The 19460-nt window shown below is 36.8% G+C and overlaps 1 protein-coding gene across 3 annotated transcripts; it reads left to right on the top strand.

Annotated features, from left to right (window-relative positions):
- The first annotated feature begins 673 nt into the window (after positions 1-673).
- Positions 674-19186, top strand: LOC128621203 (myelin-associated glycoprotein). Of its 3 annotated transcripts, XM_053646800.1 has the most exons (13): positions 7314-7438; positions 7661-8035; positions 8121-8408; positions 9519-9812; positions 9897-9935; positions 14697-15038; positions 15207-15503; positions 15592-15703; positions 15814-15846; positions 16063-16104; positions 17964-18032; positions 18308-18347; positions 18540-19186. In XM_053646800.1, exons 2-13 carry the CDS (start codon positions 7666-7668, stop codon positions 18594-18596), a joined length of 1983 nt encoding a protein of 660 aa, XP_053502775.1. In that variant the 5' UTR covers positions 7314-7438; positions 7661-7665; the 3' UTR covers positions 18597-19186. The 3 variants fall into 3 exon arrangements, 2 of the variants coding, with proteins under 2 accessions (XP_053502775.1, XP_053502776.1); XM_053646801.1 differs by lacking the exon at positions 15814-15846 and having other exon boundaries at positions 18540-19185; XR_008388245.1 differs by lacking the exons at positions 8121-8408; positions 9519-9812; positions 9897-9935; ... (6 more) ...; positions 18308-18347; positions 18540-19186 and adding exons at positions 674-1045; positions 4232-4310; positions 4409-4789; ... (2 more) ...; positions 6064-6438; positions 6747-7040 and having other exon boundaries at positions 7147-7438; positions 7661-7811.
- Positions 19187-19460: the final 274 nt, after the last annotated feature.

The raw sequence follows: 19460 nt of genomic DNA, 5'->3' as shown, positions 1-19460 counted from the left end.
ATTGAAAGATTTAAATGAGTGATAAAAAATTTATATATTGCACAGAAAAATATTTGTAGAGTAGTATATTTCATATGCAGTTAATGTTAATATGAGTTAATATCATCATCAAAAAAAGTTTATATTAGGCCTATATATTACCTGTTTGTTGTTCAATGATGAAGTAGAAATGCTTTTGTTTGTGGTGAGTGAATGTGAAACTAACAGGAGGTATTTTAAAAGTCAGTCAATTAATTTTGTTAATATGAATTAATAACATTCAATAAGTTAAGAAATCTTACTTTAATCTTTATTCTTATTATTACTTTAATCTTTATAAATCTTACTTTTTGAGTTAATGTGTTAATGTTAATTAGAGTAATGTGTTTTCTGTTTATGAGACCAGTTACTGTGAAACAACTTGTTGAAATGGAGAGAATAAAGTTTTTATTTGCATTTCCTTCAAGATTATTGAATTAATTATTATTAATTTAAAATAATGCATAAAAGGCAGAACTATCGGTATCAGTTATCCGTATCGGCCGATATCACTCTGAATAATCGGTTATCGGTATCGGCTGAGAAATTTAGCATGGGTGCATGTCTAGTCCTGCTTTAAACAGTAACTTCATCATTTTGATCGTAGACTCCTCATCTAAATAACTATCCGTTCTGTTAATTTGTTGTATGCTGATAGACCTTTACATGATACAGACAGCACTCCCTCACATGTGAAACTAAGTCTTTGTCACCATCAGTTATGTGCTTGTGTGTGTTTTTATATATTTTTTAAAAATAAATAATTATAAGAAGTGCCCTTTTTTTCCACTTGAGCCCCTTCCCTCCAAAATGTCTGTGCACGTCCCTGCTGTATCACACCCTCTCACTCCTCCAGACAATGAATATTTTTTTGTATAACTCCACAGTCTGTCTTGTGTTTTTTCTTACAGGTTTGTCATCTGACTGGGTGGGATGCAATGCTTTGTGATCAGGATACTTAAGCACCATACTGTGAGCTGATTGATGAGGACTAGATTTCTGAGGAGGAATAAAAGATATCCACTTTGTAAGTACAAGGACAGTTGTCTACATTACTTTCTTTTTTATTGCCTGGTACTTTTACCTAGTTTATATTGGGCATTTTGTAACTGCAAAATTAATAAATTTGATAAATATATATAAATCATATGAAGAACAGGGTTAAAAAGCCTTATATATAAGCTTTTTTTGTTGTATGTTTATGGTGTCATTTCTTTTCTGTTACCTTGGACAAATAAATCACTGCACAATTAGAACAATTCTAAATGATCTATAGTGCTCGGATTGCACAGCTTTCTTGATGTCTTAATTTCCTGATGCACACTGTTAAAAATTTATGTAACCTCATTTATGTTACCCTAACCCTGTTAAAAATTTATGTCATGAAAGCTGTAAGTTTGTACAGACACAATAATGGTGATACATATGCACAGACCTGCACAATTCGAACAGTGTTAGACTTGTCGTTTTGTTATTTTGTTTTTAGATTTGCTATTTGGGTTTATAATTTAAGTTTTGTTTTGGGATTTGTTATTTTGTTTTCATATTAGCAGCATGAGTACAGAATGATAGCTAGCTCTCCAACACCACAAGGTTTTTTGTATGTGTAAATGTCAAATCATAAGGGGCTATAAGGATTTGTGTTAATCTGTATGTACAGTATATACTGATTTATTTTATTATTCCTGACTCAAAATTGTCATGAATCATGTATTATTGCCAGTGTGAATTCTATCCCAGAGTTTGCTTATTTCTTATTGCAACACCAAAACTACATTCTGATATGATGCACACCGGGCTAAACTTTTTCTACCTATTCCATTAAATGTCGCATACACCCAGATCACTGAAGCGGAAACCAGACAGGTTTGTTACACTTATCTTTAACTGCGCAATGAGCACTCATTGTGTTGAATTATGTAACAGTGTAAGAGGGTATTGTTTTTTTTTGTTGCTCAGGAAATTATGTAATACATTTATTAATATTGGCTTATAAAAGGGGATTCTAATCTTATATTGACCCAACAGATGTCTGCCTGCAATCTGTTTTCTTTTCTATTAACATTGCTGTTTCTAAGTAGAATATACTTTCACTTCTGATTTTTTTGTGCTAAAATACAATGGTGAGAAAGAGAGGAGAGGTGGTGGGATACTTTACATACATTTTCATATCTGGAACATTATCTAATGCCAATAAGTGCATAATTATATTTCTTTTTAATTTACTGTCCTTTGTATTTACTATACATGCTAGATTTTTGTTGCATTTTTGTCATTTAAAAGACAACAAGCATATATTTTACAGATTATTTAATTTAGCTAGCTAACAGCCACAAAGCAAACCACAAAGAATTCAGTAGTTACAGTATGTAGCATATGTAACAGGGGTTGAAAGAATTTTGCATTCTGGATAACTACCAGGGGTGGTGAGAATCACCTCGATATCCTCTTATGTGATTACATTCTGAGATCTTCCAACAAAATCTTGGTGTTGACATGTGATGCAGGTGAGGTGATATATGATGAAGTATTTGCAGTAAATACAGCTGTCATACAGCCATCTTCGTCTGGAACTTATTTGCCAAGTTCCTGTGGTTAAAAGTTATCATAGAACATAGGATCATGGTAAGGTGAGAATAAAGAAGGTCATAAGGGACTGACATAACTTGGGACTAACTGGAAATGATTTGAGCGATGAGACCTATGCTTATATCACTGGGAGGTATGATGTTGACATTGTGGAACCTGGTGAAATTGCACAGAGATGTCCAGGTAGCAGTATAACTGACATCCTTGAGAGGCACTTGTAAGGAATGGCATCAAAATCATCAATATATTAGTTGAGCCTCATAGTCTGTATAGTCAGCAAATAGCTGGTGCTAATGAGTGGTTTATTTAATGTATGGAGGTAAATAAATAAGTAAGTAAGTAAGTAAAGTTTTTTTTATTTACAGTATCTCACAAAAGTGAGTACACCCCTCACATTTTTGTAAATATTTGATTATATCTTTTCATGTGACGACACTGAAGAAATGACACTTTGCTACAATGTAAAGTAGTGAGTGTACAGCTTGTGTAACAGTGTAAATTTGCTGTCCCCTCAAAATAACTCCACACACAGCCATTAATGTCTAAACCACTGGCAACAAAAGTGAGTACACCTCTAAGTGAAAATGTCCAAATTGGGCCCAAAGTGTCAATATTTTGTGTGGCCACCATTATTTTCCAGCACTGCCTTAACCCTCTTGGGCATGGAGTTCACCAGAACTTCACATTTTGCCACTGGAGTCCTCTTCCACTCCTCCATGACGACATCACAGAGCTGGTGGATGTTAGAGACCTTGTATAATTTGCTGTTTTACAAACATTGCTACTATGTTCTTTTTAAAAACTGAGAGCACTATCAAACATCCCTAAATTCTTGATGTAGACATTAGCCTTGAGAGACAAGGAGTCTAGATATGGCATAATCTGCTTTCTCTGTGCATCATTAAAACCAGTTCAAGCTGTGTTTTAGATGCAGTGAACTAATCCAAGAGCAGTTTGACATGGGTATGACATGGGCAAACCACTTAAACACATTAGTGGCACATAGTCAGAAACCCACTGTTTGGTTGTATAGTTCAGGATTTGAAATACTGTGAGAAAGTGTCACTGAGGCAGAACCCAACCTGGCACGAGAATGAGCAATGAGTGCTGCTTACTGAGCAACATGGAGCAAGTTCATCGAGAACAGTATAGTGGATGATAGCTAATAAGGCTAGCAATGCTAATGATTGAACTTGAAGTTAATAGGCACCATGCAGTGCTCTAGTGTTTCACTAGCAAAGGGCTCACAATGAATAAAATATACACTCACTACAGTAGAAGAAATTTTAGGAAGCTATCAGCAGCTTTGCATGACAGTTACAAGCTGCTAAGCGAATAGCTCCATATGGTGTACACGTGGTCTGGCGAATGGTCTCAAAAAAAACAAGCCAAAAGAGTTTTTACAAATACTATGTCATATGTCACTTCCTGGCTTTTTTGGAAGATGCTGGTGTATGTGAACAAGCACACAATATGTGATTCTGGTGGTAAAACAGAACAGTATATTTTGATGTCAGATGAATTAATTACATTTACCCACATAATTAAGTTTGCACAGAACAAATGCTGTATTCTCAGAAAATTGCCTTATAATCTCATTAACATTGTACCATGTCCGTTCTAGAGTCGACACTCTGTTTATCTGCATTCATTTTGGCCTGAGAACATGAAAAGGTTGCTGCTACTGGATATAATACTTTATGGTACAGTGTTTTATAAACTTAAACATTATTTATGTATAGCACAACAACAGTCTGGTATGAACATGAGAATGAACTAACATACCAATTCTCGCACACAGGCATCCTGGTTAACAACACCTGGGCCTGGTCAGTTGACATGCCACACAGCGTTTATGGCCTACGCAGATCCTGCATTGTTATACCATGTTCATTCTCCTATTCATCTTATCCACCTTATAACGCTTATCGGATAGTGTGGTATCAGTATGTTGGTCATGGATATCCTCTAGTGTATGACCGTTGGAACCCTAAGGAAGTGATTGATAGGTACAGAGGAAGAACCTGGATATATACGGAATCTCACTTGGACTGCAGTCTAGTGATTGATGATCTTAGTCTTTCCCACGATGGAGACAGAATATATACTTGGATAGACCCGGAAAATGTTGGAAGGAGCACTTTCAGATTCTTTGATGTTACTACTCTAATTCATGTTAAGTGTAAGTGTTACATTTACTTACCATCTTGTACATTCCTTTACAATATAGTTTACAGTTTATTTTATTTTATTTTTTGTGAAAATGGAGCTTTGGTATAGTTTAACTGCTACTGGAGCTTTGCTACAGTTAATATTGAGAAGTTACATGTAATTTTGTCTGATATACTTCTGCTTTTTCTGTCTGTTTTGAATGAGGTAGCAGCTGCAGACAAGCCCATTGTTTCCATTTCTGGGGGTTATAAAATTGGAGAAAGCATTACAGTTCAATGCACAACACAACACTCCTGTCCTTACAACCCCCCCTCCCTAAGTTTGACTGGGATAGATAAAAAACCTGGAGCAGAAGACAGATTGAAAAACAGCTTAATTCATTCTAATGGCACCTGGGAAATCAGACTAACACGTGAAGGGATTGTTCAGTCTGAAAGTCATACATTTCTGTGTTCTGTTAGACACAGGGGTGGCCTCTCTGAATCCACTACACAAATACATATTGCACAGTGTAAGTAATATTTTTTCATTTTATATTTCTGAATTCAATGTATTGTCCATAAAAAACAAACAAACAAACTGCATTACTATGTGCATCGTACAACTGTTTATTCTGTTTTTGTGTATTGTCTTTGATAACGCCTTTATTATGTATCGTAGGTCTCACTGATCAAGCCCAGATTACTCCTGATTCAAACACAGCGTTTCTTGAGGGTGTGGAAGAAGACATTGTTTGCTCTGTTACATACACATGTGCTAAAGACCGACCTTACATTTCTTGGAGCGGTGAACAGTTACCTGGCAGCACGTTTCATATATCAAAGCAGGGAACAAAACAGAAAGCTGAATCCACATTAAAGTTCACACCAAAAGCTAGTGATAATGGCAAGACCATTACCTGCCAAGCAGATTTTAAAGGAAATGTTCAAACAGTGGAAATCACTTTAAGGGTTCAAAGTGAGTAAGAACTTTTGGTGTTAAAGCCTTTTAGTTGACTGTATCCTTACTTTATCTTCTTGACATGCATGTCCATCATCAGTACATTCTCATGACTGCCAAATGATAAGAATTTGCATAAGCCAGCTCTTAAGTTATGAATGTTTAAGGTTAGGGCTTCAGGCAGGGCTAGCAGTTGTATGAAAAATGAGCTCATTCTTGTTAGGATTCCTAGATATTTAGTATGGCATTATAAAAATGTAACATATAATAACATTTTATCCATCCATCTTCAACCACTTACTCCTTCTTCAGGGTAATAACATTTTATGTGTATTTTTATTACAGGGTCAATGGGCTCACTTGACTGGAGTTTCACAATGCCCAGCACAATTACTGGCATGCGAGGTTCCTGTGTGGTCATTCCCTGCAATTATGAATTCAAAAACCTCCAGCATAGCATGACCAACGTAAAATGGTATAAACTCTCCACTTCAGGGTACCTTCTGGTGTATGACCAATCAACACACAATATCATTAATCGGTTCAAAGGAAAGACAAGTTTATTTGGCTCCTCAAATGGCAAAAACTGCAGCTTGAAGATCGAGCCACTTGAAATGCAACATAGTCAGGAAAGACTATTTCCCTGGATGGACCCAAAGTCTATTGAATCATACCACAGCAAAAATTTTGATCATGAAACTATTGCCCTTGAGGTGACAGGTAAGATCACTTAAATCTTATTATATAAATATACAATATCCATATCATCTTTATTACATTTTCTTTCTATATATTATTAATAATTGAACATTTAGCATGATAGTAATATGAGTATGGTTTAAGTACAAACAAAGAACAAACAAAACCAGACTTAAAGTAAATCACTACAGTTGTTAGCATATTAAAATACATTAATTTCAGAGAAAAGTAATTCAGGATACATATATAACTCATATAATGTCTCCCATTATTTTTCCCTTGTAAATGTGTTTTGTATCACTCACAAATGATATGTTTACTTGTTAAAGATATTGCTGCGCTACCACAAGCAGATCTTCTTGGCATAGCTAAAGTTGGTGAGCCAGTAACCTTGTCCTGCAGTGTGATACACACCTGTCCTCCAACACCCCCAATGCTGAGTCTTTCTCTGAGTAATTCTCGTGGTACTCGAGACTTAATTCACACACCCCTTCATAATGGGAAATGGAAGTTAACCATGGAGGTTACCTGGACCGTTGAGGCATATGACAAGTCTGTTACTTGCACCGTGAGTTATGCAGGTGGACAGACATCGAAGACTGAAATCAGTCTTAATCCTTTATGTGAGTGTGAAACAATAGCCATGGATTTTAACTCAAAAAGCCCGGTATGTCAGCTTGTAAGCTTCACTTCTTTTTCTTTAATGAACACTTTCACTATGTTTCTCAGGTGACTTTCACAAACCTGTAATAAGTCCAAGCCAAGATGAGGCTATGGAAGGAATTGAGAAGAGCTTTACCTGTACTGTGAACCACACTTGTCAAAAAGAAAAACCAAACATAATCTGGAATTACCAAAACCTGCCAGTTTCTCTTGAAACACAATGTTTCCCCCTATAGTTGGAAAACAGTTTCCACTTTAAAACTGAAACCATCAAGGCATGACCATGGAAAGACATTAACATGCACCGCTCAAACTACAGAGAGAGAGACTTCAGATCATGTTACTTTAAAAGTAAAAAGTAAGTTAGTCTGCATCATTTAATTACAAATCCAGCAAAAAAAAAAAAAAAACCCACTGTGCTAGGTGCAGTCCAGCCCTAGTCATCAACAAGAAATAGTCAAAAATTTGTAACTGTTCACTGTTTTTAGTAGTTTTTTTTTTTTTTTTTTTTTAACATTGTGAATTAATGCTCAAAAGTATTTTACTCACTGCATAATTTGTCATTTGTTTTCTAATAAAGGGGGGATGCATTCACTGGACTGGACATATACAATGCCCAGCAAGATCACAGGTCTCCAGGGCTCCTGCCTGGTCATTCCATGCAGCTTTGATTTCAAAGCAGAAAAACATAGCAATGTTAAGGTGAAATGGTACCTATACTCTACAACAGAGTACCCTTTAGTGTATGGCCCAGATAATGAGGATGTCCTCAGCAAATTCAATGGCAAGACAAGACTATACGGATTGCCTAGTGAGAAAAATTGCAGTTTGGAAATAAAGCAACTTGATATGCTCCATAATGGGGATAGACTGTATCCCTGGATTGATCCAAAACCAGTTCAGTCATTTCACAAGGAAAATTACTATGACAAATCTATTGAACTCCAAATAACAGGTAGTGCCACCTATTTATATAGAGACATTTTACATTAACAAGGAGTGTTTGATCTTTAATCCAGTCTACTGCTTGCTTTTGACAGAACAAGCCCTTAAACCAAAACTAAAAATTACTGGCGTACCAAGAGTGGGAGAGCAAGTCACAGTGTCCTGTAGTGTCCTGCATACCTGTCCGCCCAATCCTCCAAGTCTGTCTGTGGGGAAAGCACTTGGGACTGACATCACTGTACACACTCCAGTAGAGAATGGCTTTTGGGAAACCATCAGGGTTCACTCATTTATAATTAAGGAAGAGGAGCAAACTGTTACATGTAAAGCCACATTCCATAGTGGACAGACATCAGAAGCACAAATCAATCTCAATGCTCAGTGTAAGTAGTAATGCCTGGACAACAGGCTGATTTACACCTCCTGATTATTGCAAAAGTTGTCTTGATTTTACACTGGTCTTAAGCAATTATCTTTCCATATTACGTGAAGGTGTGGGGTGTGTAAAGTCAAATATAAACCCATCTAAACTATTCACAGTCCAATTGTTGTTTCCCCAATTTACAACGGTAAATATGTTCAATATTTAAGACTCGATATATTGTGTGGAAATTAGAGCAGCAGGTAGAGTTGCTGTCTTACAGCTCCAAGGCCCCTAGACTGATCCTGAGTGGAGTCTGTGTGGAGTTTTGCATTTTCCAAAATATCCAGATAGAGAGGCTTTGCTACATTCCCTGTAGGTGTTTCTGGGATAGGCTCTGTGGCCCTGAACAGGATAAAATGGTTACAGGAGATGAATGAATGAACATCCTGTAGTTTTTGGTGTGTGGGGAGTTGAGACTATCTGGTGTAATAATCTTGATGTCGTGTGAAAGACCAGTAACTAATGACAGCTGAGCTAAACTGCCATCCTACATGATCATTTTGATCTGAATTCAGGTTTGTTCATGAGAAATCCTACAAGAGCCCAGCTTCTGAAAGTTGGTTGGGACTGATTTAAGTGTGTGTTGTTGTATCCTAAGCGAACCTTGTAGTTTGGGATTTGGTGACTAAATACAAAATTTGCCATTATATTGCAATATCTTTAAATGGTGTTCAGGACTGTATAACTCTTATATGGTCCTAGCTCGTTCCTCATTTTACAGCTTGCCAGAGCAGCAATTGTAATCATATATCACTTAAATATCAGAATTGATTTCTCCTTACATGCTTGGTGCATGTACTACCAGTGTTAGCAATTTGCATCCTACTGTAGTTAAAATTACAATAAAAATTCAATACTATGACACAACTGAACATCAATTTGCCATTTGATGTTTCAACATAAGTAATCATTCATGAACGATCTGTTAAGAATGCTTTATGATTTATAACTATACACAGCATTGACACTACAGTATGACGATATACTATGATGTGGTATTCCTCTTCCCACTAAATTTAGAGTATTTTAATTAACATGTGCTTTTACAAGGCTTATAATTTTATTTCAGGTACCTATAAGGATATAACCATTGATCCTGAGGTGGCTGATGTTGTGGAGGGTGTTGGGAATAACTTTACGTGCACAGTTTTCCATTCCTGCAAGGGTCAGCCTCCAGTTTTCACCTGGAACTACAAAGACATGCCAGACACTGTGGGGACTAAAAAAGGCCCATCATTAACCTGGGCCACCTACTCCAATGCATTATATATAGCTTCAATGGAGGATGATGGCAAGAAACTGACTTGCACTGCAACATTTCCTGGTGGAAAGATCACAACTTCCATTGTTTTACAGGTTCAAAGTGAGTGACTCTTTGTTCATGACTGTAAGATTAAAGCCATTTACCATTTACCTGATATAACTTCTGGTTCGTATTCATTTCTAGGATACGTGCCAAAAGTGGTGGATCCATTTGAGAATGACAGTATGTGTTTTTTCTATTTTTATACTTTACCAGTATAAAATGTATAAAAGTGTTCATAATCGTATGTGTGTGTGTGTGTGTGTGTATGTGTATATATATATATATAGTATGGAAATAGCCCGCGAGGGGCGGAGCACAGACATGCAGGAGACGCTGGGTACAGTGACCAAGTGATTAATTTTATTTTCTCTTACGTGGGTGCTGCCAGAAGTGAGGAGGTGCGCGGGGGTGTGAGTGTGTGAGGATTTGTGTGGGGCGGGCGTTGCGGCGCTCTCCAGGGCGTGTTGGGATTTCCCCGAAGCGTGAGGGCTTCCTCGTGACGTCATTAAGCGTCGTGTTCGAGCTCACCAGGCCGCGTCCTCGTCTGCACCCGAGCCTTCTGGAAAGAGAGAGAGCGATTAGAAAAGAATGCCACCGTCTGGAAGTCAGAATCATTCAGAAGCGGTGACGCGCACATGTCATGTGAGCAAGTACTCAAAATCGCACGTGTGCAAATCGTCCTCTTATACCCCTCCCCCGTCTGCTGAGTGGTGGAATTCTCCCGACCGACTCCCCAATTGCCGGCCGGGGTTGTGTCGATGGCTCCGCCCCATCGTGACGGGCCTTCCGGCTGTCGTCGAGCTTGACACGAGGCTATCCGTTTCGTGCCTGCGCGGCAGTCGGGGAAGGGGCAACTTTCTCACCATGCGCGCTGGCTGTCGGACCGTCGCGACAATATATATATTTGTAGCACCCATTTGGTGTAATACCTTTTACTTGAGGGAACTACCCTGAGTTCTTCTCTATTTATCCAGATAAATACTAAATACGTTCTCTTCTTTGTTTTTTATGTTACTCGGCTAATTCCTTGGGTTCCCTAGGCATTCAAGAATTATCCAATTAATAAATATACTCATTATGAAATACCCACTATATCCCCTCATGCCATGATAATATCTCTTATCACTGATTAACTACCTATGATCTTAAAGTGTATACACTTATGTTTAACTTTTAGGTCAGTAATCAAACCAATGTTTAAACCTTTAACCTTTTTACTAATATAGACACAAAGTATTTAACATGAAAGTCAGGCATTAGACATTCAGCTTCAATTTTACATCATATATTGTTTTCAGAATCCCTTAAGAAGTTTTAAACAGCACAGATTAAACATCAGAAAATGTATGCACAACACTCAAAAGATATAGGCTATTCACCCAGATTAACTGAAAACAAAAACCCAACATTATCACATAAACCAACAAACTAATGGTACCCAGTTCCTCGTTGCAGGCCTGAATGTAGCTGACGTATGTAGAAGCCTCAAACCAAATGGCTGCTTCACCACGAGGGCATAAACAAATAAATGGTACATTTGGTAAATAATGTGGTCACACTCACGCAGGGTCATTGCAAGATAGAAGAAAGGGAGATTCACAGCTCCTTTCTCCGTGACAAACACAGTCTCTGCACCTCCAGTCGGCTGTTCGCTGACTTATTAGCAAAATCCACGTGTGCACTAGCATTCAAGTCTTAACAGCTAGCTCTTAGCTATTATATTCTTTCTGAGGTCATATAACGTCTCTCCGAAGTTATATTCTCCACAAATAGCTTATTCCACCACTAAAATCACATATCTCTGGTTGACCACTTAACTCACAGTGATGGTACTTGAGAAAAACCACAGCTACCGAATCCACACTCCTACCACACGCACGCTCTTCTCTCTTCCCTCTTTCTCTCGCATTGTTTCCCCCCAACCCTCCTGTGACCTGTAGCTCACTCCTGATTGGTCCATTAACATAACAAATCAAACTGACTGTTTTTACATCCACTCCCAAATACACAGGTAGTATAGCATCACACATAATATCTTTAACCATTGAAATCTATTTAATAACTTATTCGAGGAATCAACTTAAATAATGACACTATTTTTCACCCCGCTACATATATATATATATTCACAAACAACCCACAACACTTTCAAAAATTTTTAAAAATAAAATAAAAATGAAAAATAAAAACAGAATGCAATGATTTTAAAATCTCATAAACGCATATATTATTCACTATAGAACACAGAAAACTTACCAAATGTTTAACTTGAGGAAATGTACCATTTTAAGGAAAAAATAAGGTAATTTTGAATTTGATGGTCACAGCTCATCTCAAAAAAGTCTGGATTGGGGCAACTATAGGCTGGAAACGTGTTACTAAAAAGAAACAGTGGAGGAACATTTAGCAACTAATTAGGTTGATTGGCAACAGATCAGTAACATGATTGGGTATAAAAAGAGTATATTAGACAGGCAGAGTCTCTCAGAAGTAAAAATGGGATGGAATCTGGATGGAAGCATAGGTTGCTCTAAATCCTGTATATATACACCTTTCAGCATTGATGGTGCCTTTCCAGATGTGCAACCTTCCCATTTGATAGGCACAAATGCACCCCATATCATCAGAGATGTAGGCTTTTGAACCGAGTGCTGATAAAAAAGCCAGATGGTCCCTCTCCTCTTTAGTCCTCTTTAGTTTAGTGGACGTAGCATCCATGGTTTCCAAAAGGAAAATTTCGATTCGTCTGACCAGAGAACCACTTTGTGGTTTTCCACTTTGCCTCAGTTCATTTTAAATGAGCTTTGGCCCAGAGAAGACGGCGGCGTTTCTGGATCATGTTCACATATGGCTTCTTCTTTGAATAATAAAACTTTAACCAGCATTTGTGGATGGCACGGCAAACTGTATTCACAGACTATGCGTTCTGGAGGTGTTTCTGAGCCCATGCAGTGATTTCCATTACAGACTCATGCCTGTTTTTAATGCAGTGCCGCCTGAGGTCCTGAAGATCACAGCCATGCAATATTGATTTTCACCCTTATCCCTTGCGCGCAGAGATTTCTCCAGATTCTCAGAATCTTTTGATGATATTATGTACTGTATGATGAGATATTCATAGTCTTTGCAATTCTACATTGAAGAACATTATTCTGAAATTGTTCCACAAATTGTAGACGCAGTTTTTTGCAGATTGGTGAACCTCTGCCCATCTTTACTTCTGAAAGACTCTGCCTCTTTAAGATACTCTTTTTATACCCAATCATGTTACCTGTTTCCAATTAACCTCCAGCTGTTTCTTTTTGGTAACACTTACTTTTCCATCCTTTTGTTGCAGCCATCACATTGCCTTATTTTTTTCCTTAAATTTCCTCAGTTTAAACATTTGAAGTTTTCTATGTTCTTTTGTGAATAATATATGGGTTTATGAGATTTGAAATGATTGCATTCTGTATCTAATTACATTTTACACAGTGTCCCAATTTTTTTTTGGAATTGGGGTTGTGTATATATATATATATATATATATATATATATATATATATATATATATATATGATGCAGAATTCATAGTTGAATCAATGAATGCAAGCTGTCCAGTCCCTGAGGCAGCGAAGCAACCCCAAACCACAACATTTCCACCACCATGCTTCACAGTTAATATGAGGTGCTTCTCTTGAAAAACTGTCTTTGGTCTGTGCCAAACATGTCTGCTGTTACTGTGGCCAAACAACTCTATCTTTGATTCATCTGTCCAGAGCACATTATTCCAAAAGGTCTGGTCTTTGCGTATATGCTCATTGGCAAACTATAGTCTTGCGAAGGCTTTTTTCCTCCTATGCAGATCAAATCTGTGCAATCTCTTTCTGATTGTAGAAGCATGCACTTTGACACCAATAGTTGCAAGACGTACTAGCAGATCCTGTGATTAAATTTTTGGGGTTTGTGGAGACTTCTTTTTTGCATCAGACGGTCTTGTAGATTATTTTCCTTACAGTGGAATGATGTATTTCAAATAATTTGGAGATCTTTTTAAATCCCTTGCCAGATGCCATAAGCATCCACAACCTTTCTTTCTGAAGGCCTTACAGAACTCTTTAGATCTTGGCATGATGACAGCACACACCTCAATAACAAAGGGAACACCAGACACTAGATATGAGAGGGGTATAAACAAGACAGGTTCCACCTGCACTCCCTAAGCAGGTTCTAATCCCTGGCACCCAATCTTGAACACCTGATTCTAATTTTATGGATTTGAAGGTGTGTCTGTGATTTGTTCGATGCAGGGGAAACGGGGGAACCAGGGTTGGATTAACGCACTCTCTCGCATGCTGTAGATAAAAAAGTCCTTTATTTTTCTTGACAAAAACAAATAATGAATGAAAACTTGTTGAAATGAAACCTTACTATTGAATTTAACGTAAAATGAATTATTGTGAATTGGCGTGCAGGAGCGTTATCAAAACAGGTGTGCTTCCCAGCTCTCCATTTCCATCTGCCTGTTGGAAGGTTAACCCATGTTATATGCACCTCCCACATCACACGTGACCCATGACCCAGGAGCAAACGCACCACCAAACATCACAGAACACAACATAATCCCGAACAAACAGATCAAAAACAGCCCCAAATTCCAACTCCACAACAAAATGGCAAAATGGCTGTAACAGAGGGTGTGATAAATGTAGTGGTGTACTTACATTTTCCATGTGACTAATCTGTACTTTTGTTCATTTAAATTGTGAAAATTACTACAAAATGTCAATTGTATGTGTCACTTGATTGATTAATATTCACTGTTTCAAAGAGGATCAAATGTTTGCTTGTCCAAATATGTAAAAAACAAAAACAAAAAAACAACCCAACAATTTCCATGGACTGTATTTTTTTACATGACTGTATATAAACCTTAACAACCCTTTACTTGCTTGATTTCAGCTGTCCATGTTTTCGAGGCAAATGTCGCGCCTAGGATCAGTGCTTTGACCCGCTCCTGTGTAGTGATACCCTGTACTTTCCAGACTGGTGACAAATTCATTCCGCGCCTTCGAGGTCTGTGGTACACCAGTGAGGGCAAATATGTTTACCACACTGGACAATCCAATGTTATGGACAACTTTAAGGGCCGCACAAAGCTTCTGGGGAATCCAGATGACAAGAACTGCACTTTAGAAATTGATAATGTTCAAGCTCATGACAACGGGCCATTCTGTTTCCGTGCGGAAAAAGGCAACGATAAGTACAGCTTCAACCACAGCTGTGTGTTCATCATCATGAAAGGTGAAACGGTTGTATCATGTTATGTGCATGCTTTTTTAGACCATCAGCAATGAGCCCAGTTGTGTTCCAAAGGTGCTCTCTTGCACAACAATGAAATTATGGTTATATATGTATAGTACAAGAACAAGAAAAAACCTGATGAACATCCTTGTCTTTCTTTGAATGTAGCATCTCCAGACAAGCCTGTGATATCGGCTCTTCCTGAGAAGATGGAGCCAGGAAAGCGATTCACAATAAACTGTTCTGTCAATCATACATGTTCCTCATATCCCCCAACTATCACATGGAATGTTCCGGCTGCCAGAGAAGTGGTGAGCCACATGGAGAGAAGTGCAGGCAAATGGGAAACAACCTCCACAATTACTTTCATCCCAACAGGCTATGAAGAAGTAGAAAATCTCATTTGTCGAGCCTCTTTCAGGAAGGGAAAGTACGAAGATAGCTCAACCTTACTGAGTGTGAAACGTGAGTATGGCAAAATCCTTCAGTTTAAGTTTATTTTTTAAAACCATGCTACAGTGGATTATTGTATAACTTGTGTGTACTTTTTTAGGATTTGAAGGACTGGGTATGGACAGCATAGGACTTTATATAATTCTGCCTTTGTTTACATTATTGCTTTTTTGTATTGTTGCGGGAATCATTTGTAGAAGAAGAATCCAGAAGTAAGTTTTATACAGTATTCATATCTTTATATTCTTTCCAGAAATGTTGTTTTAATATTGCAATGCATAACTTACTTTTTAATATTGAAATATTGAACCTACAATTACAGGAAAACTAGTGATGAACCAACAACTGAAAGAAGGCAATTGTTTTTTTTAAACTAAAAATTGTTTATGTTAGAAATGCAAATGTAGAATGTTATTCACAGTACAGTAACTCTGTATTATTTTTCTTTTAACTTAACTGGGTAACTGAAATGTTTTAAAATAAAACATGATATTGAATAGCTTAACATGCAATCATTTTGTTCTAACGTTTTCCTATAATCATCATCATCATCATCATTTTGTATTCACAGAAGAGGTCCAGTGACCAGTACAGATCTGACAGTGCAGTACAAGTAGGTGACACTTTTAATAACACACAAAAAAACCTTTACAGCATAGAATACACAGTAGTACAATAAGGTTGATGTTAAAAAAGAAAGAAAATGAGCTGCATACAATGTGGTTGACATGCAAATATTTGGAAACTACATGAATCTTTCAGTTTATGTGTAAATTCTGTTAAATGTGACCCTGATGCATACAACTGAAATCAGATTCTTCTATATACAAATTAAACCCCACTTGCTACCATTGTGAAAGAGATTGTACACTGCCACTAATTTGTTGGTTTAAATACAAGTGTGCAGAACTAAATTACCAGAGAAAATGTTTCACAAGAATAAAAAGAAACGTATACAAAGTTAATGAAACCAAAAATCATTCTGATACAGACACAGAATCAGCATGTTTATATATGTATACACTCAAGAGACACAACTGGGAAATCCTGTAGGTTTCTCTTTCAATAAAGAGAATAACACTTCAAATGGAGTTAGACACTGGCTCTGCTTTGTCAGTAATTTCCATAAAGATTACAAAGAACATTTCTCACACATAAAATTGCTGTCTGCACCAGTAATGCTGAAAACATATACATTCCCCTTCGAAAGTAATAGAAGGCCAAGGCCATTTTCTTTTTTTTGCTTTTTTGCTTTTCACTGAAGACATTAGGGTTTGAGATCAAAAGATGAATATAATAGGATAGATCAGAATTTCAGCTTTCAGGTCCTGATATTTACATTTAGAGGTGTTAAACCACTTAGAACATGGCACCATTTGTGGCAGACCACACATATTTTAGGTGAGAAAAAGTATTGGAACAGATAGTTTTAAAGTAAATAACACTTAATAATTTTGGTTGCATATTCCTTGCTTCCAATAACATCACCAAATTTTTGCATTCTTCTTTTGTGATGCTTTTCCAGGCTTGTACCACAGATTCTTTCAGTTGTTGCCTATTTTGGTCTTCAGGAGGTGAAATGCTGCTTAATTGGGTTAAGATCTGGAGAATGACTTGGCCAGTCTAAAAACTTCCACTTTTCCCCACTGATGAAGTCCTTTGTTGTGTTGTCAGTGTGTTTTGGGTCAATGTCTTGCCTAATGATGAAAGTCATCCCGATTAGACTGGATGCATTTCTCTGTAAAGATATATTCACATATTCTTATATTTGTGATCACTTGAAAAATGGGTGGGTTCAAAGAAAAGGCGACATGCTCTAAGTTGTTTAACACATTTAGATGTAAATATCTAAAGCTGAAATTATGATCCATCATCTCATATTCTGGGCAGCTGTGGCTCAGGTGGTAGAGCGGGTTGTCCACTAATCGTAGAGTTGGCGGTTCGATTCCCGGCCCACATGACTCTACACACCGAAGTGTCCTTGAGCAAGACACTGAACCCCAACTTGCTCCCAATGGCAAGTTAGCGCCTTGCATGGCAGCTCTGCTACCATTGGTGTGTGTGAAGGGGTGAATGAGACACAGTGTAAAGTGCTTTGTAGAACCATATAGTGCTATAAAAGCGCAGACCATATTCATCTTTTGATCTCAAACCCAAATGCCTTAAAAGAATATCAAAAACAAGAGATTTGTCCTTGCCATTCCAATACTTTCAGGGGGAACTGTATTTGAACCTGGTCAAGCAGATCAGCTTCATATGTACTTGTCAATTTGCTCTAAATGCATACAGTAGTTTTATTTTAATGTATTAATGTAACATTTAATCTATTTTAACTTATAAACATCTGTATGTTATAAATTAGTTTGTGGAAAATAAGTCACGATGGAGTAAATTAAGCAAGCGCTGGTTTTTACATATGCTTTTATTTTAACGATCATAAATAGTCAATGAAAATGTAACTTTTATTCACAGAGTAAACAATGTCAGTGCAGCAGCCACATCTGCAGGATATTCAGACCCCCACTTTCCATCACCAAAGAGGTACAGTATATTCTCTTTAGTAATTTCTTTTCATAAATTTAATAGTTTCCTTGCTGAAATCAGATTAGACCTGCAGTGTTTAAGAAAAAGACAAATCTTATTATATAAACATAGTTCATTTCATTTTTGCATATTTCTGCTGAAAAAAGCTATAAAGCAACATAAAAATACATTCAAGACTGTACATACAGTATGTCACTATGCCTTCTCTTCACTTTGCCATCTGTCTATCTCTGTGTGTTAATTTCTCTCCTTTTGTAAACTATGCATCACAGTGAACCAAAGTGCTACATATCAGGTGGTGGTAACTTAGCAGTAAGTATCTAATAATAATAATATAAATGATTGAAATGAGCAATTGTATTTATAACTCTATAAGAACTACCACAAGTATTCCAACTAGTTCGTTAAACAGCTATATGTTCTTTTTCCACTGGGTGCATTTTTAATGCTCTGCTGGTCCTTGATGCTTACTTACTTTGTCTTTTTCCACAAAATCCTCTATAGCATTATGATGATGATTACACCAACACTGCAGATTTCAAAAGGCATCGGAAAATGTAATCATGACAGGGGAGTCTATGCAGAAGGAGTGAAATACTATTGTTTTTTTCTATAAGACTTGGCTAGTTTGGATCTTATGCAGTTTTTAAGAGTATTGTTTTTTTGTAGGATAATATTAAGACAAAGCAATGGTTACTGTAGCAGGTGTTTTGTGATGGCAGATAAAATAGGAAAAGAATGAAATGATATTGAGATACTGAGAATAAGAAGATATTTCAATGTATGTTATTCATTTTGTTTTCAGATGTCCTGTATGTATGAGTGTTGACAAGGTATAAATATAATATACATCATTAATATACACAATTTTATAGCATATTGCCTCTGACAGCTTCTTTCTGTATTATGTTATATACACGTGGAATGAGATTGTGTGCTGAATAAAAATTGGAATATTAGTTAGTGGCTAATTGAATTATTCACTCACAGTAAAAAAAAAAATTATTCATACATAATATGATTTATATTACTTTTATGATAATATTACAGTGTTTAACAAATTTACAAATTACCACCACATCCATGTCAAACATGTAGATGCTTGCAGTACATATATAAGAATCATGGTGATGGTGCATATCAGGGGTTAGACCACAGGCAGACATGGATATCAGAAGTTGATTTTTTATTAATGTAGAGCAGACAGACAGATAAAACTAATATATATATATATATATATATATATATATATATATATATATATATATATATATATATATAAAAGGGGGAGCGACCAGGAAATATGTCAAAGAAACAAAAGGTAAACACCAGCTTGAGGTGCAATATAGCAGCACACACAATGAAATAATGAACACAGCCAAGGAGAGTGGTTAGGACATTCTTCGGAGAAAAATAAATGTCAAC

The sequence above is a fragment of the Ictalurus furcatus genome, chromosome 17 (genome assembly GCF_023375685.1).
Source record: "Ictalurus furcatus strain D&B chromosome 17, Billie_1.0, whole genome shotgun sequence".
In the NCBI taxonomy this organism is placed as follows: Eukaryota; Metazoa; Chordata; class Actinopteri; order Siluriformes; family Ictaluridae; genus Ictalurus; species Ictalurus furcatus.
The sequence above is the reverse complement of the archived record's forward strand: the minus strand, read 5'-3'. Positions and strand labels throughout refer to the sequence as shown.